General features: G+C 38.3%; 1 protein-coding gene and 1 long non-coding RNA gene across 2 annotated transcripts; one reads left to right on the top strand and one right to left on the bottom strand.

Annotated features, from left to right (window-relative positions):
* The first annotated feature begins 3337 nt into the window (after positions 1-3337).
* Positions 3338-22284, top strand: PPP1CB (protein phosphatase 1 catalytic subunit beta). Its single transcript, XM_010706792.2, has 7 exons — positions 3338-3596; positions 6842-7072; positions 7413-7517; positions 14883-14954; positions 18259-18410; positions 19949-20083; positions 20518-22284. Exons 1-7 carry the CDS (start codon positions 3353-3355, stop codon positions 20620-20622), a joined length of 1044 nt encoding a protein of 347 aa, XP_010705094.2. The 5' UTR covers positions 3338-3352; the 3' UTR covers positions 20623-22284.
* Positions 5129-12190, bottom strand: LOC116216310. Its single transcript, XR_004158837.1, has 3 exons — positions 12110-12190; positions 9270-9375; positions 5129-5464 (listed from the first exon to the last, which is right to left on the bottom strand). It is a non-coding gene; the product is annotated as an uncharacterized LOC116216310 (long non-coding RNA).
* Positions 22285-25339: the final 3055 nt, after the last annotated feature.

Below are 25339 nucleotides of genomic sequence, written 5' to 3'. Positions count from 1 at the left end.
ATTGATACCTAATGCTGAGCTACTGTTCCTCCTCTGGGTAAACAGCAACTATTGGAAATGATAGATTTTTCCCAGTACTGCTAAAGTTTACTGTGAGATACACACACTGTGAAATTTGTATCTGTGGCTAGCATGTTTAATAGTGGCTTCCTATAGTAATTTGCAAAGAATTCTGAAAAACACAACGTGTGCTCTTGATCCAGTTCTTATGACTTCCTTTTAGGTCAGTTCTGGAGGAGTTGTCTTTTGAGAAACTAAATATGGTGAGAGATGCTCGTACTTACGTTCCATACAGTGCCTGGCTGAGCCAAGGAAACGTAAACAGAACTCTAGTTGTAGTGTAAGTGGGTGAAAGATGTGCTTAGTTTTGCTTGTCTGTTTGTGCCAGGGCAGTGGCCCAGCTCTTCCAGCTGCCTGGCTGGGTAGCCTTTCAGCATCTTTGAGTGCGAGTCCAGTGATGTGCTGAGGCTTCTGAGGTCACAGTAGCTTCTTATTTTTCACTAAATTATTTGTCTTAGTGACTAGGGGATTATGGGAGAAAACTTGCCTCTTTAATATATTTTTGAAGATGATTTCTCATGAATGCCCAGGCTCTGCTTCTTCAAATGGCAGTGAACTTGTGTGTTTGCAGAGCTGCTGCTGATTCCGATGGACAGGCCTTTGTAAAGGCCCAGTGACTCAGGGCTGTTCCCTTCCCCGGGGCTGCCTGAACTGCAGTCACCAGGCATTTTGTCTCCCAGTGACATGCTCAGCGTAGTTTTAGAAACTGGGTTTATTTGGAGAACCTGTGTCTAGTAATTAATTGCCAACCTGTTGGCTTTCCTGTTAAGGGGCTGCAGCATGTAAGGCTGCATTGTAAAAGGTCAGGAACTGTCAGCACAACTCTGGATGTGCTGTGGCAGTTGGCTGATGTGGAAGTCACGAGCTGCATGCTCAGTATGTGTTCTAGTGCAGAAGTCAGGCAGCACTTAGTGGCTTAATCCTGCAAAGCATTTGTTCCAGGTTTAAACCTCTCTTTTTCAAAGGGAGCCAATGCTGGTGTTCTAGGAAATATTGATTGGATCAAAGCTAGTGTTATGAGTGCCCTCCTTGAACTGCAGCCTCAGTTTTGGTCTCTGTGCTTTGTTTGGGGCTATTTGTGGAAACATCAGTGTTGTCTATGGAGGATTTCCTGGGCCTGTGTTCCAAAACTAGACTGGGTGTAATGTGTGTGCAGTTCAGTCACTTCTTGGTTTTAATCCTTATTACATGGCTTCATTTTGATGTTGCAAAACATTGGCAATAGTTAAATACAGAAGCAAACCTAATTGCTTATTGGAAGGCTTTAAAGGAAAGCAAGTAATGGAGTAGAATGTGGCAGACAAGCTAGTTAGGCTGAAGAAGGTGCAGTAGGACCTCGATGTATATATCCTTATAGGGATCAGACAACCATGGGTTTAAAATGTAGCATAACTACCTCAGTAAGAGGAATTGAAACTGTTAAGACTGTACTCTCTTCAGGTGGGAACTTTCTTAGGTATGGTGAGTTTGTTGTGTCTAGCACAGTGAGTTTCAGGTCTGTGAAGGGGAGTTGTATAAGCTACTGGAGTGCAAGTATTTGAAAAGCATGGAGGTGTTAGAGGATTTTGGTACCTTCAGATTGAGTAGTCAGGTCCTGTGCAAAGCTGTCAAGATAGATTTATTTCTTGCCAATAATCCCTTTGGGGCTGAAGATGCATTTAAGTGCATCATGTTGTAGACATTTGAGATATGCTGCAACTGAAGCCTATGCATTTGTTCTCCTATCATTTTGTGTCTTAATTGTCTGCCCTTGTATGTTTTAACATGTCATTCTTCCTGCGTTAAGATGTTAGATTACAGAGAAGTTAGTAAAAGCAGTCTGCTTTCTCTAATGTAGTTAGAGGAAGGCGTATGATTTACCATATGGTAAATGTCACATGGAGTCATTTGGAGCCACATGTCACATTTGGAGTTTCCCTGAAAGAAATATCCCTATGGTGCTCCTACAAGCCTTGTTTTTGTGGGATTCTACTGAGCAATGTATTATCACAGCAGATAAGCTGGCCTTCCTTCTATTGCATTCCTGCTCGCTGTCCCAAAGTGTAGTTCCACATCTTCTCTTCCTTACTCGAAGTACTAATTCTTTTTTTTTGCCTCTTCATCTCTTCTGTGGCTGCTTAACCTTAGTTAAACAAGTGATCTGATTTCTATTTATTTTAATTAAAAGAAACAAGCAACACAGCAGTGTTGGACTGATCAGATGTATTCTGGGGAAAGTATGCAGTGCTTGGCTGGGCAGAGCTTTCTGATACGTAACACTTTGGACTTCAGAAATGGGTGACTTAGGACAGGTTGTTTCCCCTTCTATCCTTTCTCCCCTGTGTAGAATGTAGATGGTAGTGATCTACTCTGCCAAGTATGTTGGCTGAGAGTTGAGCTGCAGTAGAAAGGAAGATGTATTCATTTTGCTCTTCTGTTAGCAAGTTTCATAAGACTTACTGAAATGCAGCAAATACATTAAGTCTTACTGTCTTAGAGTTTGAAAACATGACTCGGACTGCTAAGGGTTCATAGCACTTTTTCTTATAGCTACTACTAGAACAGGATGTGGATCATGCTGTTGCGGATACTGCTGTATTCTGCTCTGTTAGTTTGCATCTGGTTGTTAGTTTATACTAACATGCAAAACATCAGCCAGAGTGGTAGATGTTTGTTCGTTTTGCTGCCTCACGTACTCATTGGAGCTTCTGAGAGAAGAATCACGTAGGTATTCACGGAAAGAAGCAGATGCAGGTAGGCTTGCCAGAGGATGTTAGTCAGAGTGCAGCGTGAATGTTTTTAGAAACTTTAGTACTAAGTATGGGTAGGAATACTTGGCTTGTGGGTACAGGAATTGATTTCAGGCTAATTGAGTGTCTGTTTGGATGCTGAGGTTCCCATAACTCAAGATCCATTATGTATGAATCAAGATTTTATCAACACAGACACAGCTTAATGTCATCTTCCTTTCAGCTGCTGAAAGCACAAACACACCTGTCTTTTCTTTGTATTTAACTCACCATGTTGAACTTAGTTGGCCTAGATCATTTTGTGTTAATCTGTTTGAGATTTCCATTTTCAAGGGTTTTTTTTGCCTGCTGTGAATACTCTAGCATAATCTGATAATTCATTTAAACACTTTCTGAACTTGCTATTTATCCAAACATGGACAAAACCAGGATCTAAATTGCTGCTTTCTGTGACCATGACTTAACAGGGACGCATTCGAGCTTAAGCACAGGTTGCCACTATATCAGAGCTTAATTTTAGAACTGGCTGGAATATGCAATTCCCACTTTTAATAGATAAGTTGATGTGTGCTGCTCTTTTTGTCAGATACAGACTTCAAACACAGCTCATCTGCACTTATCTGTTGTTAGGCATCTGTGTGCCAGCTATCTTAATTGTTAAACATCTCGTTTCAGTACGAGGATGTCGTCCTGGGAAGATTGTTCAGATGACAGAAGCTGAAGTTCGGGGCTTGTGCATAAAATCACGAGAAATATTTCTTAGCCAGCCTATTCTTCTGGAACTAGAGGCACCGCTGAAGATCTGTGGTATGTAAACTTAATGTGTGTATATATTATGTAGGTATGTTGATTTAGCTGTATGCTAACTGAAATGAAAGGAGAAGTTGATGAAGAAGATACTGAGATATGCAAATGACCTTGACTTGAGCTATACAGATTAGTGATTGAGATCTTCTCAATCTTAAACGTCATTTTCAACTTAGATTGGATTAAGTCAAGAAAAGGCAGCTGACGTTTGCTCTTGGTGCTGTTTAGGAGCAAGTGCTGATGGCAGTAAGAGCTGCATGCACTCTTTTCTAGTGCACGTTCTGCAACCTGTCCCTTGTACTTCCTAAGGGTTGCTTGCACAGAGCTGCTACTGCTTGGGTCGTTATCTCAAAGTATTTTTGAAAAGCATAAGAAGTAAATGTTTGCTTTTCTTGTTCCCTTCATAGCGGAAACTAAAGAAAGATCTTTATGTAAGATGAAATGGAGTACTTTACTAGTCTCTGCTTGAAAATTGATGAAAGCATTGTTAGTCTTTCAACTTAAAAATATCATAAGTCAAAATTTCTTAACGTGTAAGACATACCTCAAACTTTATATTATCATCAAACGCTGATATCAAATATAAGTAAAACTGCATTCTTTACTACCCAAAGCGTTTAGAATATGCTAGACTCCTTCAAACATGCAGTTAATAGGTGTGCATGCATGTTTAACTGTTACTGAGATATTGTAAATGCTAGCTTGTAATCATGCTTCAAGTTATTAACAGCAGACACATGCTTGAATTTGACTGCTTGAAGTATCATAGAATTAAAACTTTCTGGCAGAGCAATTGTGGTGATATGCCATACATTTAGAATATTAGCAGTTATTTAAGAACAAGCATAACACTAATGGCAGAGTCACTCTTAAATTACTTATTTGCTCCCTTGAGTATTGGGGAGGAGAGGAACAGGATCAGCTTGCCTAATGACATAAATTTGAAGGTAAAAATCTAGCTTTACTACATTGTATTTATACTGTGATGAGGAGAAGACCAGTGTCATCTAATTCCTAGATTGAAAATTGGAATACTTGCATACAATCTTAAGTTAAATCTGCAAAGTATAATTAGGCTCCTTCAAACTGAGTTTCTCATTTGTTTAAATCTAGACAGCCTAGAAGGCTCTTAGATGCACAATAGTAGCAAATGCACAGTTACAGAAGAGATTTGTTGTTTTAAAATTACATGTTAAACAAAGTGTTAGCACCTAGAAGTGTCAGGTATCTAAATTAAATATTAGAGAAATTGTCAAAGGTGTATTTATTTAGAAGTGGAAGAGTGGTGATGGCTTTCACCAAAAGCACAACATGCTGCTGTACTCCTTTGAACTACTGTTTTAATGTTCAGGTAGTGCTTGAGAAATTGTTACAGAACTGTCTTTTCTAATCAGTTCAAAATAAGCTTTTACGTCTTGAATGGCTGTGTTCTAACTTAAGATGGAAGATTTTCTTATGTAAATGCCCATTTCAAAATAATAGTTTTTACTCTGATATGCTTCAGCTTGTGCCCATATGAAATTGTATTTTAAATTATCAATGAAATAATATTAAATGCTTTGGTCACTTCACAGAGTAGTTCCTACTGAATGTTCCTTCATCCTTTATGTCCTTTAATCCCTTTAGCTCATGCATGTAACAGAGTAGTTTCAGACAATGAACATAAAGTATTTCCATGCTATATTTACTTTGGTGATGAGTACTTCTGATAGTGATGAAGTTTGAGTACTAATTGAATAGTTCTGGAGAATGGATTCAACACCATGGTGAAACATTGATGAAACTCGTATGATTTCTGGTCTTGATTTCTTGTAGGAGTTCTTGTGGTGTATGCATAAATGATTTTAGCTGGTAGAACTTCAGTGGGCCTGCAATTGGGTAGAGGATAATGTTCATTATTAAAAGGAAAGTGGGATGTAAGTCCCCTCCTTGAGCAAGAAATAGTTAAAAGCATTGTCTGCAGAAAGAAGATTGTATTGAATTTCTCATGAGAAGATAAAGAGAGATAAAGCATCAAGTCACTACTGCAGTACACAGTTCCACACAAGATGAGAAGGTCTTCTTGTTTGGTTTAAGATTCTGAAATAAGTTGTAGGCATATGGGTGGGGATACCTTGTTCGTTAATTTTACTTGTTTGCTATAGTCATGGAAGCTAGTTCTCTATTGGAGAATTACTAGGTTTAATAAAGACAGATATTTTGCCACAGAACAACCAGCACAGTTGAAAATGTATTCATGACATGCTTAGTGTAAGGGATCAAGAGGTAGTCTGTATTATCAGCATACGGCTCTTACTGAAGGTTTCTTAGTTATTGTTTTGCATTCAGTCACTTTGTTAATGAGTCAGCTAAAATATCACATCTACTGTACAAGTTACTGTAGAGCTTTGGTATCACCTTTGACCTTATGGGCAGCTCACAGATGATTTCTTCTGCTTAGTCTGATGTGATGTGCTGTGGTGTTTTAATTGTTTAATTTGTTTCCAGTTACTTGGAAAGCCATCTTAATTTTAAAATTGGCAGTGTGATGAATAACGTGGTGGTTATTATTTCTAAGATACTTCTGCAGATCTGAGTATTGTGTAAGGGCTATCAGTCTTTGAGTTATCTATTTACAATAAATAATTGCATCCAGGGAGTTGTCCAAAATGCCAGAGAATGGGAATCTTAGTACAGTGATGTTGTGGGAGGGCAAGCAGTTGACTTTTGAAAATGCTCTCTGGCCAGCACAATGTTCAGTTCTCCAGTGAATGTAGATTCAGTACTGATCTGTATTTGCAGTAAGTCATGTGGCTTAATCCATTGGCTTCCTGGCTGTGTGGCTGTTACATTAATGATTGTCTTTCTGACTTCATTTCTATATGACCAGATGAGAGCATGGTTGGAAAGCTTAAGCATAGTTTGGAAACTTGTTTAGCTTTGGTTTTTCAGGTTTTCATAGATTGTCCCAACTGACAGTTCTGTGAATAGTCAGTTAGTTGCATTTAGTAAGTCCTTGCTTTTGTAGTGTAACGTAGTAACCCTGCATATAGCAGGGGGGTTGAAACTAGATGATCACTGTGGTCCTTTTCAACCCAGGCCATTCTATGAGTCTGTAACAGTTTTCACTTTTCTGATACCTATTGTCAGTCTGTTTTTAAGGGAGAATGTTAATTTTTTTCACCATCCCATAAGTAATTGATTTAAGCTCTTGATGTGTCTACTCTACGTTGTTGCACTAATCCTTGGTAAACTTTTTTATTCAGGTGATATTCATGGTCAGTATACAGATTTGCTTCGACTATTTGAATATGGAGGATTCCCACCAGAAGCAAATTATCTTTTCCTTGGAGATTATGTAGACAGAGGCAAACAGTCTCTGGAAACAATTTGCCTACTTCTTGCATATAAAATCAAGTACCCAGAGAACTTCTTTCTCTTAAGAGGAAATCACGAGTGTGCTAGCATCAACCGGATCTATGGATTCTATGATGAATGTAAGTTAAACCTATTTCTTCTGACAGCCTGATGTCTATTCATACTGTGTTTTGGAAGGACTTACAGCATATGAATCATGAGTCATTACTATAAGAATTTCAGTGTTCTGTGAACCTGCTTTGAAACTTTCTGGAAGTGCACATCAAAAGAAGGTTAAACTTAAATTATTTTCTATTCTGTTGTCCTTGAAATGGTATGGTAGGAGTCTCTAAGTGTACTCGGTTTTAGAAATAAAGCTGTGAAGACAGCTTACATCCTTGATCAGGTTGTGATATATATTGTAGGCTGGCTTTAAGTAAATAGTTCATCTTTTCCTCATCTCTCACACTGTTCTTGTAGGTAAGCGGAGGTTTAACATTAAGCTCTGGAAGACCTTCACAGACTGCTTTAATTGTCTGCCTATTGCAGCCATTGTGGATGAGAAGATCTTCTGCTGTCATGGAGGTAAATGGATGACTACTTTTAAAGGCTGTGTCTAACCTGTTCTTTGGATTAATACTATATCAAATTGAGTGGATGTGCATACTTCATTTTTAGCTGATGATGTATATTGTCTGCAAAGGTCATTGTTGTCTTGCCTTTTTCTGTACATCTGGCAGCCAACAGATGTTATGCTGTCCAGTCATAAATGGTCATAATGACCACTTGTCTCAGAAGGACAAGTGCATCTAAGCATTCCTGTCAATACATATCCCTCTTTGGAGGATTCTGAACGTGAAATTCATGCCTGATGTTTGCTTCATGACTTGTTGCCAAAGCTATTTACTGATGCACAGCATATACTGGAATCTCTAGCTGTGAAGTGAAAGAGAAAGCTTCACAAGTAACCCCAGTTCTGTGGTCTTGGTCTTTTTATCTGGTTTGTAAGTTGTTGTTGGAGGAGACCCCTGAGACCACATAATCATAATGAAGCCTGATGCTTGACTTTCATCATTTGACATTGGATGGGATCAGTCATGGCTCCATCTGACTTCAAAGGACATTGACTGTTGGAAAACATACATTCTGGGCACCTGTTTCATTGCTATACAATTTTTGAGTGTAAAAAAAAAAAAAGTCTGATTTACAAGAAGGCTTTGACTTCTTCCCATACTGGGACTTACTCAGGCACTCTTTGTCAAAGGAAACTCCCCATGTTTTTCTGGGCGGTAATGCTTAGAGGATTCTGGGACCTTGTAGAGTACTGTCGCAACAATTTAAACATTTGACAGTGCTTTTAAATGACTTCCATAGTGGAAAGAATTATCCCACTGTTTTCCATCTATCTTTGCAATTACCTTCTTTACTTAGCAGCTTGATCCAGAATTGGTGTGGTAAGTATCATATCTGCATTGCTGAGGAGGTGAATAGAAACTGAGAGCTCTGCAGAAACTTAGTTTGACTGAACAGCTCCACTAGGATTTAGAAATAATGTTTACCCAAAATTCCTGTGTAGATTTCTCTGAACTGTGGTATTGTGTTGATGACTGCTGCTCTGCCTTTATTCAAGTTCTTCTGAGGGTTGTGCCTGTAAGGAGTGATCCAGCCTACACTTGTATTCTGTATTGACAGGTTTTGCCTTCAGTGTCTGCTACTATAAGCTTATCAGTCTTAAGCATAACATGCTTTTAGGTGTTAGCTTTCCTTTGTAAACCCAAAACTAATACAGTGGTAGACAACTGAGTCTATAGAAGCATCCAGGTAGCATTGATGTGTTAGGGAAATTAATTTTTTTCTCCCATTAAAGGGTAGGGGTCTTCTATTGTGTTTTTTTTTTTAACTGGTACTTGTCTTAGGAACTAAAGGTTGTAATTACAAGGAAGGTTTATAGGTTGCTCTGAAAGTAATGCCTCCTATTTATCCCCATGGAAACTACAGCAGATACAAAAAGCACAATGGCAGTACTTGATAGAGCAAATTTTCAGCTATGAAACACTGTTATTCAGCGCAGCACCATTAGCTACACATTTCTGCCAGAAATGAACAAGAGCCTACATGCTGCACTTGTTTAAAATAAATAAAAACTTGCACCAGTGGAGGTGAACCAGTGTTGCACAGCAGTAACAATACTGTCATAGCGAAGAAAATGTTGCCTATGCATCTTTCATCAGCCCAAAGATATGGATGTCTCAAAGTGCCAAATCTGGGCTACATGGTGGATGCTCCACACTGTTGAAAATGATGTGCAGCCTGGCAAGAGGAAGTTTCTTCTCTCACCTGACTCTAGAAGTTGGAGCCTTCAGTTTAGTCTAAATTGTGTTGCAGCAGAGTTGATGGCGTCTCCAGTTTCCAGGAAATCCAGGAGGGTCACCCCTTTCCTATTCTAAAAAAAAAAAAAACAACACTAGTGCACTTAGCTTCCACCTACTGAGAGCTGCATTTTGAACTTTTTCTTTGATGGGTAATTCACGTCACCACTCCATGGACTGCTATTGCTCACAGTGGTGACACTGCATCTTGTCACCAGTAATGACATGATCTGCAAAACTGTCACCTTCAGCCTAGTATTTGTCCTGATGAATTTGTTCTTCCTGTTCATGTGAGAGCATTCATGGGAGCCACCTGGTATAAACTCTGCGGTATTCCGGTGTTCCCTCGATAGTTTCAGATGCACTGAAGCCAGTATTCAGCTCTGTATGTATTTTCCGTGGCTGTAATTCATGTGGATGAGCTGATCAAGGTAGTCCTTACTTTAGTGGTATGACAGCTATGCAAGGCTGTCTGGAACGTGACTTGTCTTTCATGACACTGTTGCTACTGCTGAAACACACCACTCATTGCGTCGCTGTGTTAACATCCACTGTTTGGTGGTCTCCATAAATGTTCAGCAAATGTCAGTGGGTGCCCTTTTTATCATATGGAGGTATTTAGTGACACACCTTTGCTTCACATGTGAAATTGACTGAGTGCACCCTCAAGAAGCTTGCAGATGCCATGAAGCTGAGTGGTACAGTTGATACACAAGAGGGAAGGGATGCCATTCAAAGGGATCTGGGCAGGCTTGAGAGGTGGGCCCATGCCAACTGTATGAAGTTCAACAAGGTCAAATGCAAGGTCCCACACCTAGGTCAAGGCAATCACAAGCACAAATAGAGGTTGGGTGGAGAATGGCTTGAGAGCAGCCCTGAGAAGAGGAGGGTTTGGGAGTGTCAGCTGATGAAAGATTTAATGAGTTAGCAACATACGCTTGAAGCCCAGAAGGTCAACTGTATTCTGGCATCAAGGGAAGCATGGCCAGCTGATTGAAGGAGTCGATTCTGCCCCTCTACACTATCTCCTGAGATCCCACCTGCAGTACTGTGTCCAGTTCTGGGGCCCTCGACAAAGGACTGGGGGCTGTTAGAGCAGGTCCAGAATAGGACCTAAAAGATAATCAGAAGGCTGGAGCACCTATCCAATGAGGGCAGGCTGAGAGAGCTGGGGCTCTTCAGCCTCAAGGAGAGAAGGCTCCTTCTGGTACTTGAAGGGGGCCTGCAGGAGAGCTGGGAATGGATGACTTCTAAGGGCATGTAGTGACTGGACAAGGGGAAATAGCTTCAAACTGAAAGAGGGTTGATTTATCTGAGATAGTAGGAAGAAATTCTTTACTGTGAGGGTGGTGAGACACTGGAGCAGGTTAGCCAGAGAGGTTTTGAGACCCCCAAAAAAAAGCATTCAAGGCCAACCTGGATGGGGCTGTGAGCAACCTGTTCTAGTGGGAGACGCCCCTGCCTATTGCAGGAGGGATGGAACTAGGTGATCTCAAGGGTCCATTAGAATTCAAAGCATTTTATGATATGTAATTCAGTATGATGTGCCACTTTGTCAGACTGCCCTTCTGCTAACATGTATCGTATGGCAACAAAATGTAACTGTTGATGGGAATGTTCAACCTCTACTGCCATATCACCAACATCTCCTCTTAGATCATAGGCCAACATAATAAAATAAGGAGGTGTAGCTTTCAGAGCAGCCCTTGTACAAAATCTCTTATGCACCAAGGAAGCCATCGTAAGCCATACTTTTTTGAAATACATTTCTTTACCATCCTAGTACTTTATTGTATTTTTATTTTGGAACAGTAGAAAAAAAAAGGTGGTAAAATATTGGGATGTTTCAGGTAAGTAATTAAGCATGATGGTAGAAAGTCACTAAGATACTTAGCAGGTCAATAGAATACTGTATTCTATGATGAAGCTGCATATACACAAAAAATATCAGACTTCAATAATGAACAAGAAGCTTAGCAAGTTTTTGTCAAGAAAAAGAAATACTGGTATACTGGGGGTGGTTCACTGCTTCTTTAAGGAAGCTGGAAAACTTAATTTCTTACATATATGCTTTAAGGATCCCCTTATTCAATAAAACAGTAAATATTGTTTCTCATATTAATTGTCACTTAAACTTGTACAGGTTTCACCTGTACCTGAAATACTGAATACTGTCAATCACAACTAATCTTTGGTTGTGAAATGAAGTGAAAAGCTTATGAAATGTGCTGTGTGCTCCTAATAAATGAAAGTGGACATTCAGCACTTAAGCTTTGCCCTTTTTCCCCCTCTCTTCCAACCCTGTACAAACTACATTCCAGATTCCCCGAAGTCATGGACTGTCAACGCCTTTTCATGGTGTTACTACTGTAGTAAACATTGAGCCAACAACACTAACTCTGCTGGAGGTTGAAGCTAGCAGGTAGATATAAGGTGGGTGCCTTTTTTACTATATTGCGCATTTTTGCATAGTTTCTTTAAAAAATATTGTCCTATGGGGTATATAATAAAACTTTGCAAAACCACATAACATAGTAAATAAAGGCACCTAATTTATCCCATTTGACTTTTACAGTAGTTTGAAATCCTAAGTCAGCTGTTTCTCCTAGATGTCACAATGTAATCAAACCTTTCCTGCCATTCCTGTCTCCAAATGTTCTTGCTTTCTAAGGATCTTTCCAAGTATTCTTTCAGCTTGCCTCCTTCTTCCCTCTAAGTTGAGACTTTCTTGTCTATTTAGTGTTTTATCTTTATTTTTCAAAGCTGTCCTCACTTCTGACACAAAGCCTACTTCTGACTTCATCTCACCTTATTAAAGCTCATTCTATAACCATTCCCAGCTTCTCCCTTTTACTCTGCTTTGTGTGGTATACAGTAATGTTGTCTTTGACATCATATTCTAGTTCTAATCTTTGGAATGTGTTTGTGATTACATCCTATGCTGTAGTTCTATGTTGGCTGAAAACATCTGACCATTTAAGCTCTAAGATGTTACTCATGTAAGTTTAGTAGATATACGTAAGATTGTACAGTAGATAAGACTGTGACGTTACTGACATGATGCGAGGAGTCTTGATTCTCATATGTAATATCCAAAGAGCAGAGGAGCTTTCTGGATTATTACGTATAAGTGTGTAACAATCAGTCTTACCTTACTAGCTCCAACTGATGAGTAGTTTTAAATCTGTGGCCTGGATTTGATGAGTCTGCCATGAGTAATAACTCGTTTCTGTTTTCCATGAGGAAAGGTGTGTTCTTACACTTCAAGAAGACTGTATGCTGATTGCTCATCTGTCATTCTGACAGGACAGCCTAATTCAGTTGTGTTTATTTTCAATACATGGTTTGTAGCAATCACTGTGGAAGTAGCGACTTGACCTGAGTTTCAGCAACCTGTTTGCCTTCGTAATTCCTTCATTTGATGCTGATCATGCACAATTTTTGTCTATAGATGTGAATTTCAGGCACGAGCTATTCATGTTTGAGCAAAGGAAATACTTGGTGATAAACGGCCTCTTGATAAATTATGAAGAGGTCTACAAACATTCAGGTAGTTTCTTGGGTTTGGGGGATTTTACAGCAATGTAAAATAATGCAGAACTTAACAGCTACAGGGTTGAGACATGACTTAGAATTTTTCTTTTGAAAAACTTCCATGTTTTGGGTGTAACCTGAGATGCTTGGAGCTGTAACACCAAAGACAGTCACAAACTGGCTGTACTTAGCTGAGATTGCCCATTACTATCTCAGGGTGTGGTGGTGCCTAGAACCCACACACCTTTGTGCTAATGTAATCTACATGCAAATGGATCAGATTTGGGGAGGGAAAAGTGGGTCAAAGTTTAAAAGCTGATTGTCGATTTGAATTTGGTTTTCTCCCTATATTGCTTTGTAATAGACTAAAACTCCTTTGATATGTTATCTAATGTAAGATTTTCTGCCATCCTTCACGAGGATCCTTCACAATACAAGGGTATTATCATGACAGTGGTTTCGGCAAGCTGATGTGGATAGAAGGCTTTTATGAGAAGACCACTTAAATAAAAATCATCCAAAATCTTAATATTGGAAAAGTTTCTCAAATCCTTCCTTACATCAAATGTGTTGAAGTTCCTGTTCATCCAATGCATCCATTGCTACTGTCCTATCCTAGATGTCAGCTGAGATTATTTTATGTAGCGATTCCTTTCCAGTGACAGATTTCTTGTTATGCTCAAAATTCTGGACTGAGTAAAATGGGTATGATTTGCTAGTATAAATAATGTTGTATCATATGTAAGGACTAAATGCTCTTTTCAGATTTGTGGCTTCCTTAACGAGGTGGTCTTAGCCTAAGTGATATAAATATTTCACTCACTTCAGAACCTTTAGTTAATGTCATGTTAAGACACTGGTGCATCCATCCAGTAGTCTTTTTTTTATGCCTGTATGCCTTAAGTAAAAACAGTTCTGGAGGGAGTATGTACCTGAAGAGTTCAGAGCAACTTGATAACCTCATCGTTTGCTGCAATTAAATATTAATACGGTGAAACTATACAAAAAGGGGTGTATTCTTTGTGATTAGTGACTTGAATAATCAACATTGTGGTTTTATGAATGACTAAGTAGCTGAGCTGTAGGAGATTACTACCTTTTGTGCTCATGATTTATTGCAGTTGCAAAATCTATTATTCATTTACAGCGTCCAGTGACTGCAGCTCAACTGATGCAATCACAGAACGGTTTGGATTGGAAGGAACCTTTAAGATCATGTAGTTCCAACTCCCCAGCTGTAGGCAGGGGCACCTGCCACTAGACCAAGTTGCTCACAGCCCCATCTAGCATGGCCTTGACCACTTCCAGGGAGAGGTTCATTGTCCCATTTCACTGTCCCACCACCCTCACAAGAAATAATTTCTTCTACTGTGTAGGATAAATCTACCCTCTTTCAGTTTAAAGCAATTTCTCCTCATCCTGTCACTGTGTGCCCTTAAAAGTCCCTCTCCAGCTTTCCTGTAGGCCCCTTTCAGGTACTGGGAGGCTGCTAAAAGGTTCCCTCCAGTGCTTTCTGTAGGCTGAGAAGCCCCAGCTCTCTCAGCCTGCCCTCATAGGGAAGGTCCTCCAGCCTTCAGTGTGTGGTAACATTTTGAAATAGTGTTGTCAGTTGCATAAGATGTAAGTCATACCTGCTGGCTGCTTTTCCTTATGGTGTTCTAAAGCTGGATGTGTTATACTTTTCTTTAGCTTTTTGAAAGTAAACTGGTTGCAAAGATCTGCATCTGTTTTAGTTGTGTAAGATAATGGGAAAATTGTCCTTCAGTGGTTTTCTGTCTAGAGAGCTATCGAAGTGGATCTACTTACCTGTAGAATTCTAAGTATGGCTGAAATCACAGTAGGAAAACAATGAAAGCACGTCACTAATTTAACTTGTGTTACTGTGTTCTTCTGTTTGGGGGCCTAGTGGTCTTACTGAGAACAATCTTTTGTTTGTATTGCAGTGGAAACAATGGATGATCTGTCTTTAAACCTGTTTGTTCTCTGGAATCCTTTCTAACAGGTAAAATATGTATATAAATCACTTGGATTTTTTTTCTACTTTCAGGACTGTCTCCAGATCTCCAGTCAATGGAGCAGATCCGGAGAATTATGAGACCTACAGATGTTCCTGACACAGGTGAGTTCATTATAAATGGGTGTTTGAGATGAAATAGGTTTAATCAGTTTCTGTACAGGCAATGCAGTGGCTGAAGTCATTAACTCTGTTTCACTACAGTATTGCTTTATTTCTGTGCAGAGCATGAGTCTTGCTCCTCGTGATGACTCAGTTAACTGATACTGTCAGAGGTTACTGCCCACGTTGTTATTGCTTATCATAACAAACTATTCACGCCTGCCTTAAAACAAACTTGGATGATCAAATAAAAGTAAACAACTCATTCTTTTTCTTGCTTTGATTAGACACACCCAAACTTTTTAATATATCAACATAAATGTTTAAAGGTTGCAGAGTATTATTTGAAATGTTTGAGCCTCTCTGTACCTAAGCCCAGTAGAAACATGTCTTCCCCATCAAACCTGTAGGATCTCTTTCTTCAACTTCACTGTCATTGGAATTACATTGCTTGTGTCTTTGGGTAGTCTTGAAACTTTCTTTTGCTAATAGATTATATTTTGCTTATAGATAGTGAATGGAAGTTGCCTTTGCTTTCTGTACATTGCTCTTCTTGAATGGTATTAAACTTCTTCTTTAGTGTCCCATTTATTTCACATTTATTACTAGAGGATTGAAAAAGCTGTCAAACAGTACAGTGAGATTTTAGGTGTTGTTTTCAACAATAGCCTGAAGTTAACTTCGAGGAAACATCATGTTCAAAGCTTTTCTTTCTTTTTTTTTTTTTTTGCTTCATTGTTTGAAACAATGTTATAGTTAAACCTTGGAAAAGAAAACGTTCTACTTCCTATAGGTCTTCAGCGCTGATGCACAGGAGTAATCCAGGGTCTGATTTTAATCTGTCTACTGCACCTCGCTCAACTACACTTCTATGCAAGATGGTATATATACACTAGAAACAGATGCATTACTAGACTGGTAAATGAGTGTTTCTGTAGTATAAATGGCACTTGAAGTTCTTCCTCTTACACTATTTATAATTCACTCCATATCAACATAAATGTCATTATAAATGAGTCAAACTTTACATTTATCAGAGCTTTCAGAAAAGGTAGTTTTATTCAACAGTCTGATGCTGCTGCTTGAGCCACCCCCACTTCAGGAATGCCCTTGCCCTTGTAGTTCCAGTTTCCATGGACACTCATCTAAAGTGATGTATTCTTAGTACTTCCTAAAAATAAGCATGGGGAGTTTAAAGGAAAAAGAAAAAGAGGGCTGTGAGGGGAGCTATGAAGCTTTTGATCCACTGATTTACTGTCTTCATTTGGTTTTCAGAAGCAGGCAGATGTTTTCCAGTAGAGCTAAAATGGCAGTGACGTTGAAGGATTTGTTCTTTTAGGCCTACTGATGGCAGCCATTATATATGACTGAACAGAAACAAATCTTGTAGAAAGTAAACTGAAGAAATCCCACCATGAAAGTTGAGGTCCTTGAAAGCTGTTTGTAGAGGGATGGCTCACATTGATGCAAAAATTATTAGACATTCTTGTGGCTTGTACTGATAAGATTAGATCAGTACAGTGGTTTCTTCTAGTCTGATAGAAAAAGCCATTCCAACCTCAACTGCATTTTAAAGACCTTTTATTTTCATGACTTTTTCATGGTGTTTAGAAGCTACTTACCCAAATTTAACTTCTTATGGTGACTTAAATCAGTTGCCTCCAAGAGTACTACTTAGGCCTCACAAAATACTTAGGTATATATACATTTTTATTTTGGTTATCATTGCTGACTGTTCACATACTGGGAATCTGTAGCTCCCTCTTTTGTGTAATCTTGAATATCTCAAGTCTACTATGTTGTTACATTCTTCCAGTCAGCCTAAGCTATTGTAATGGTAGGTATTGCTATTAAAAATAAACTCATCTGACTGGCATAGTTCAGTTGTATATGTGAGACTAACTTTTTGCAGAGTTTTGTTACACAGCTATTAAAGATTATAGGACAGATTTGGAATGTTCTGTGTGTGACTCTAAAGACTAACAATTGGTATCTTGGTGGGGCAGTAGAAGAGGAAGTACCTCTAAGTAGTTCAGACAGGCAGCTTCTGTCACTTGTCGGAAATTCCTTCTAAGGAAACAGTAGGTGCTGGAGTGAAACTTTGGAAAAATATATTCAGCATAGGACTAAATTTCAGTAAAATTATTTTAAAATGCAGTCTGTATTCAGCAGATTGTTTTGAGGTAGATACCTGATTTAAAATGTAGTTGTGCATATTCAGATTTGTCTTCTAGAAGCAGAGACAGCTGGTCTCTGTTAGAGACGTTTCTGTGTCGCCAAAGACCACTTGGCAGCTGTACATAAAAATAAAATAGTAGCACAGTAAACTTCTATCGATAGCTGTGCTTGATTGTAACTTGCAGATCTTGCTTTGTAAAGAATAATGTCTTCAATATTTTGTGTAGCTTGTAACTTGGCAAATCGGAAATCAAATTTTGAACTCTTGGTAGCAAAGCCAGCTGACTCCTACTTTTGGTTGTGAAACAGTGAAGTGCTTAAATACTTAAGGGTTAGTCATCAGAGGCAGAGAGAGTACAGTTTCATGTCAACTGAGATAAAGTTTAAATGCTTTTTGGTTTGTTTGTGTTGCAGCTTATTGGCCTCAGGCATTGCAACTGCACTAAAGGATCATCTTTAGTGCAAAATTTAACTCCAGTGTTAGTTGACCTCTTGTTGGCAGCTGGGAAAAGACATTCACCAATGTTAAAATAATAAAGATTTAATTACTTGAATTTAGGTTCCAAACTGTTTGGCATGAGACTTCTTAAAAAAATCATGGTAGTTTAACCATGCTGAAAATGAAATTAAATTTTGATTTAGTCAGTCAAGGTTCTTCATGTAGGGTAAGAAAGGTTTCATGTTCAGAAGTTTCTGGTACAAATTTCAGTTGTTTTTCTGACTGGTCCTACATAGGATTCGACAGTTCAGTGTGGCTTTCAAACTCAGCTGCTTGGCAAGCTGTGAAATTTATGGTTGCCTTTGAAAACATGCTGCACTGCATTGTTTTTTAAATTCCTCAAATGCTCTGTGTAAATATGCTGAATATTACAAGTAAATATTATTTCAGAGTTGTTTGGTTTTGATTTTTTTCATCTCAAGATACCATCATTTTTGAAGGAAAAAACCTTGCTGTATACTCCAGACTTAGGTAGACCATCTTGTCTGAATCAAAATTCAGATATTGCTGAGTTTGTTGCTAGGGTGCGTTTTGTTTTCTAGGGAAGCTGCTCTGGCAATTACAGTAAATCTATTTTACTTGAATTTGACCTCTTAAGACTAATATCTTCACTTGTGTTATTTTTCGAAGGCTTACTATGTGACCTGCTGTGGTCTGATCCAGACAAAGATGTGCAAGGTTGGGGTGAAAATGATCGCGGGGTCTCTTTCACTTTTGGTGCTGATGTGGTCAGTAAATTTCTGAATCGTCATGATTTGGATTTGATCTGTCGAGCTCACCAGGTATGAATGATTCTATTACTGCTTAAAACTTCTCCTAGTTTTTATGTGTTTTTGCTATTGGTTATCTGTAGCATGTATTTAAAACTTATTTTGTATTGCTTTACTTCTAGGAAAAACAAAATGTTCCTAATAAAGGAACTGTAAGTCTGCATCTTGTTTACTCACTGAACTGAGTATCTCATGTCAATTAAGTAAAATGTTAACATTAGATTTTCTCAGGTCTGTGTATCATCTGTTTTCTGTTAAACTACTGTATGTTAATACTAGGGGTGAGATATGTAGTTTAAAAGTGGCAAAGTAAATTCGAGAATGACACTGAAGTTTGAGTTCTGTATTACTGAATATTACTTCAGTATTACATGGTTTAAGCCACAGCTACTAGATAACTATCTCTGCTTGTCTTTATGAAGGTATTTAGTAATTATTGAATTCTTGAATTTCTACAAGCAGGTCTGAACATAAACTTTGCCTTCAGTTTAGTTATAGAGTACTTTGGCATAGGCTTGTTTTACTTGCTGAAATACTCAGAAAACAAAACTGGTTTAGGCACGGACAATCTTTAGGCATATTTGTTTGCAATTTTTATGAAGTAATTTTAAGCAAATGTCCTGCCTAAGTGGGCATTAGGTTTCAATTTTGTGTGTAATGTTCCAGTTTTATTTAGTTGATCTTAAAAAAGCTCTGGCATCCTGTGAAAGAAAAACAGGTTTTTAATTTTGTTATAGTTAAACTCAGATGCTCTGTCAGAACACTTGTGTTCTTAGGGTTTTACTGCTAAAAACACTAGAAGATATTAGTGTGTAGAACAGTTGCTAAGTTGACTCAACTGCACAATGGTTACCATTAGTATCTTTGTATTCATACAGATGCTTCAGCTCTTTATAAAAGTATGACTTCTTTCAAAAGACCGTGGCATTGGACTGAAGTCTGCAGTTTTCTGTTGTGTATCACTTTCAGTCTATTATGTTAGGGTTCTATTTTGGGGAAGAGGGAATATCCTTAGCTGATGTATTGTGCTACTTTGCAGTATTTTAAGAGCGTTTTGTGCTCTTAGAGAAAGTGCAGCACAACCAGCTTCCTTTTAAACCATCGAAGTTGTCAAAAGCCTGGCTACTCTAAAGTTTTGTAGGACCATCACTGTACTGTAAGAGAAACTTGACAATTACAGTTGCAGTTAAGACGATACATGGACCTTTTGTACTCTGAACTAGTAGGTCAAATGTATCCAAGTTTGCATATAAACAAAACACTGGAAATCCTTAAACTGACAGTGTGTAACTGACTTTCAAGTACTTTGATATCAACAGTGAAACAGATGCATATCTAATATTAGGATTGTCAGACAGTTAAATCTACTTGATTTGGCACTCACTGTTCAGATAGAGTAAATCTGTCCTCTTTAAAGACAAAGATAAAATACTTTTTTACTGAATTCTTGTGTCTTTAGTAGAAGTAGTGTTTGCCTTAAAACTAGCCTTTTTATTCAAAATGTGCCTTTTGGTTTTTGTGAGCTGTATTAATTTCTCTGATATTGACAGGTGGTTGAAGATGGATATGAATTCTTTGCTAAACGGCAGTTGGTCACCTTATTCTCAGCTCCAAATTATTGTGGAGAGTTTGACAATGCAGGTGGCATGATGAGTGTGGACGAAACTCTGATGTGTTCCTTTCAGGTATGATGCATTTGTACACTAAGCGTTCCTTTAAGTGTTGGACTGTGTATGAGGTATTAGTATTTGTTGTTGCCTCCGTTTCCACGCTCATTTCAATGTTATTTGAGTAATTTATTTATCATCCACAGTTAGGTGGATGGCACTCATTTAGTGAGGTTATTCTGCTCGATTTTTATTCCTTACTCCTCTTTGGATGCGATATTTTGAGCTCCTTTTCTTTCCCCTCCCACCGCAGTAAAATGGTGGAACTAGAGGTTAGAAACAGTTTTCTTAGTGCTGCTGTCTGTAGGATTCAGGAACTTGTACGGTCGTCTTGTGATTTCTAGTCCTCCCCCCACCCTGTTCTTTCTGAATGAGATCTCATGTTGACTTAAGGGTATTTGAAATGTTCTCAGCTGTCACTGACTCAAAAGAACTTCTTTATTTTCTCTAAGATATTGAAGCCATCTGAAAAGAAAGCCAAGTACCAGTATGGTGGACTGAATTCTGGGCGTCCAGTCACTCCACCTCGCACAGCTAATCCACCGAAGAAGAGGTGAAGAAAGGAATAATGTAGAAAAACCATCAGATCTGTCAAGGACAAAACTCCATATTACAGTATATAATAAGTGTGCACTGTAAAACCATCCAGCCATTTGACACCCTTTATGATGTCACACGTTTAACTTAAAGAGACGGGTAAAGGATCTTTATTAATTTTTTCTAGTAGAAAGATGTGCGACACTGTATTGTAACAAGTATAGCTCCAACTTCTAATATCCAGCATAGAGTAAAAAATAAAATAAAAAATTAAAAAAAACCTATTGCAACTGCATATTCACACTTACCACAGTTTTTAAAGTTGACCAACATCCCAGTTAAAACTTGATGTAATAGTTAAACCAGATGAGAGCATGATGTTCCATTTGTGTAATGTGGTCTTATTGTTGCTTGATTGCTTTTACTTTGGTTATTTTGTAGCTAGAATGATGCGAATATGGTATCTGGTCATATTCCCTGGCTCTCTTTGAAACTGAAATATGGAAGGGAATTAGAAGATCCGTTGATCTCTTATCCTCCCTCTATCCTCATGTTATTCATAGTAGTGCCGCTCAAATATGTGCCCCATTATAATGCAAAGTTGATAGTATGGTAGTGATTAAAAGACAAATTATTACCGACATGCCCAGACTGGACAGCTTGACAGCCAACGTAAATTGAGATAGGAAAACCTGCCTTGACTTTTTAACTTAAACTGCCACACAATTAATTTGTACACTACGCTATTTTAAATTATTGACATTACACTGTGCTATGGCACCTCATTTAACTTAGGACAAAGATGGTATTGCCTATTAGTTGGTAACTTGATTATGTGGTACCTTGGCTTTAGTTTTATTAGCATGAAACACCTTTGGCATGCTTAGCTTCCAGGTAACTGGTAACTCCCTACCTGTATCAGAATTCATTTTACGTAGTTCCACAGAACATGAAGATCCTTATTTGCTAAGCCTTTGAAAGCTGACATTCTTTTTCATAAGAGGGTGTATTTAAATGGATGTTCACCAATAGACAATAGGCCAGCTTACTAGTGGTGAGCTAAAACTGCTAAATGAATGTCCAACATGATTGTAAGGCTTATGTCACTCAAGATTTTATCCTTTGGATTTTCATGATCAAATTTCATATACTATTGTATAGACTTCTGCTTTGTAGTGTACTATAGTAGCAATAATTTCTGTACATGATTGAGAGTTATGCAGTATTTCTTTTCAGTTCTCTCCTTTCTCAAAGGGGTAAACATTGGTAAATGGCAAGATATAGAGAAGATACAAAGTATAGTGGGATAAACGAAAGGCACAGATCTGTGATGCTTTAGGATGCAATACTTATTGGATATAAACACAAAAGCTTTTACTGAATATTGTTGAATTTGTAAGATTCTTTGGGGGAAGGCTTCAGATTTATACCATTCTAAGTGTGCATCAGTAGACGTGAAAATCTCGACTTCAGTATTGTCTTTGAAAAAGTTAAATTGAGAATTCTGGTAACTTGCATTTTATGAACTGGCACATTATATAATGCAAGAGTTATATTGCTTTCTGACACAGTGAGCAAGTTCTTCAAAATGGATTTAAGTCTTTTCTAATTCCATTTTTGTTTTAAATGCATATTTTAAATGTAGTTTTTTCATTTAGTAAAAGTTGTCTAATTCATTTGAATGAAGTCTGTCTGGTTATTTTACTACTATTTGCTCTTAAGTGTGGAATTTGTTTTTTTAATGCAGCATATACATTGCTGATGTATATTGGTTTGGTCTGTTTTTGAACAATGGTTTATGTTACCATGTCTTGAAGCAAGCACCAGTTTAATGCAGTATAAAATATAGAGGTAGATTACATGCAATACTGCTCAGACATTTCTTTTGAAAGTCAGTGATGACAGGAGAGTGAGTGAGTGCAGTGTTGGTATGTGATGAGGTAATTGAAATCTGCTCCTTAAGCCTCGATGAGGAAACTTCATGCTCTGAAGTCATTGCTTACTTGAGATTTAGGTTTACAAGTTTTAAAAATGCTGGTTTTTGCCGGCATTTTTCCAGAACATTACCCATCAACTGAATTAACTTTTCTGTCTTTTGCTTAGTTTCTGGAATAATATCTTCTGTGTCATGAAAAGACTAGGTACATATGGCTCCATTTATGTGAGTGCCTGACATGCTCACTTGTTCCTCTTGCAGCAGCATCTGTGCTGTATAATTTTCTTAAGCATCCTAAAGAAATAAGAAATACTTAGCTTGTTAAACTGTTACCATATCTAGGGGCATTATCCTGAAAGAATTGCTTGCTTTATATGGTAGCAATCACTGGCCAAGAGTTTGAGTGCTTTTTCCACACCAAGTGCCTGGGGTGTCTGCTGACATCTTTCAATCTGCGTGGGGAGAAAAATTACAGGATTTAATATGTTGATCACTACAGATAGGGTTAAGGTTTCCATACTGGAAGCAAGTCAGGAACATCAGAACAAAACTTACAATCCTATTTCTGCTTTCATGTGCATTGTTCAAGTAGATCTTGAGTATTTTTACAACTGTCTATTCTGGAAATGAGGGCCTGAAACTATGTTCTTTGAAATAATTGAGACAGCCCAGAAGCCAGGAGCTCTTTATAACTTCAGATGTTTAATTTAATCATGTCAAATCAGCAACTAAAAACAGCATACGCAGTTCTTACTGGAATTAAGATGTGATGTAAGATGTAATTGGCAGGTTTTGACTTAAAATACTGTGCTTCAAAGTATAGCAGTGATACTTTGAAACAATAGCTGTGCCAGTTTCTGGTCTTCGAAACTGTCAAAGATTTGGGGGCTTGAGTTTCAAGAGATAGACAATACTGGACAAACATAGATCTTTGTCCCTTCTGTAATCCCTTTGAAAGTCCAAAAAAGTGATGAATGGCTTATTAATGCTACACAACTGACAGTCTAATAGCGTATATACTAGTGAGTAAACTAATAGTATAATTCTTGTTTCATGGGAGAGTGTATAATGGAAAACATTGATGCTGTGATAGTGTTGGTACATGTAAACAGCTCATGAAAATGTTTTACTGTCAACTGTCGTGAAGTATCAGTGAGATCTTGTTTTCTGATCATACAGAGTCCTTCAGGTATAGAACAGTCAGCAAGTTTTGCCAGAAAGGAACTGACCAGAAAACTGGGGGTGAGAGCGAGGGGTGCTGATGACTGGCAAAGCCCGTTCCTTGGGCAGCATTCCAGCACCCACATCAGTTGTTGCAGGAACACTGACAGTATTTTCAAAGTCTCTTCAGGGTGAAATGAGTATTGCTCATAAATTTAAGAGTTCAGTACAATGAGATGCTTTTTAAAGATTGACATTTTCAGAAATAGAGGCTGCAATTGCTTTGTCTGCAAGCTGGAAAAGCAGTCTTGTGCCTTCAGTGGGAACTTCTCTTGCATGAATATTCTCTAGGGTATAGAGCAAAGGTAGTAGGGATCATTGAGCTGGAGGCTGGGAGAGAAGTAAGAAATTTCCCTGCTGTCTGCAACTTTTGATTACCTTGATCAGTGTCCAAGAGATTCAGACTGCCCTAACAATGTGGATTCAAAAAAGTAATTCCATGGAAATTGCTGATGGACTAATTGCTGGTCGTCTTTTCCCATGTAAGCATCATATGTACAGTTTTAACATGCTGCTTAGTAGTGATCTGGGAAGTTACAGGGGGTTGCTCTTTTAGTAGGTATATTTGTAGTATCAGTGCATTGACTTTTTTTCTTATTTTTCTGGAAAGCTATGTCTGGAAAGTCTTCAGACTTGAAGAAGGAAGTTACTGTTAGTATGCTACACCCCTGTTTAAAGGTTGTTTTAAGATAAAGATCCTGCTTGTCTGTGTAGTTGACACTGAGAATTACTGGGGACTGTAGAGTCTTATGCTGCCTTACTGCCAAATAATAGAAATGGGAGCTGATGAGCAGTAAGATGCTCTTTATAAGAAGAGATCCTGTTTGTGGCTTACCTTATGATAAGTCTGTGAGAATATTGCTATCGCAGAATCACAGAATGGCCTGGGTTGGAAGGGACCTCAAGGATCATGAATCTCAACCTTCCCCCGCCACAGGCAGGGCCACCAACCTCCACATTTAATACTAGACCAGGCTGCCCAGGGCCCCATCCAACTGTGTAAGCTGTGAGCTGAAATTACTGGAGGCAGTAGGTATCTAAAGACTGATAGGCACACTTTTATTTCTGTAATAATGGAAATATATTTAAATGACATTTCTGCTACTCAGTTTTGAATAGCTGGAATTCTAGAAAACGTATATTCTGAACATGAATATCCTGTGCTTGGCCTTTGGTATAAAGCTCAAAGGTTAACAAAAAAAAAGGGTACCCTCTGTAGAGGCTTCCGTAGCTTGTAGTTGTAAAAGCCTGGCCTTTATACTGGTGTTTCATTTCTGCTTCACAAACTGTTAGTGTTATGTCTGTGGCTGGTGTGTCTGGAGTGTTCCTTGCTGCCAGATTTGTGGAAGAGAAAGACATCTTACATAGACTTGGGAGGTAGCATTACAGCTTAGCAAAGCAGAAAAGCAAAATGATACAGTCAGTATTGTGTTGCTTTCAAATTGCATGAATTGTAACTTGAGTTTTGATTGGCACGTCTGATTTTTATGAGGGTAAATATGAGCATTCAGCTTCAAATAGACTGGTGAGAAATCAAGGGCAAGAGAGCAGAGGTGACTACAGCACAACATGTTGGATGT

Source organism: Meleagris gallopavo, chromosome 2 (genome assembly GCF_000146605.3).
Source record: "Meleagris gallopavo isolate NT-WF06-2002-E0010 breed Aviagen turkey brand Nicholas breeding stock chromosome 2, Turkey_5.1, whole genome shotgun sequence".
NCBI classification, from domain to species: Eukaryota; Metazoa; Chordata; class Aves; order Galliformes; family Phasianidae; genus Meleagris; species Meleagris gallopavo.
Note: the sequence above shows the minus strand (reverse complement) of the source record. Positions and strands in the feature narration are given on the sequence as shown.

Excerpts from the sequence above, each read along its gene's own strand:
- PPP1CB (XM_010706792.2), top strand. The coding sequence starts at position 3,353 with ATGTGTGCTGCTCTTTTTGTCAGATACAGACTTCAAACACAGCTCATC. Across the intron at positions 3,597-6,841 it reads GGCACCGCTGAAGATCTGTG|GTGATATTCATGGTCAGTAT; the intron begins GTATGTAAACTT and ends TTTTTTATTCAG. Across the intron at positions 14,955-18,258 it reads TACAGATGTTCCTGACACAG|GCTTACTATGTGACCTGCTG; the intron begins GTGAGTTCATTA and ends TATTTTTCGAAG.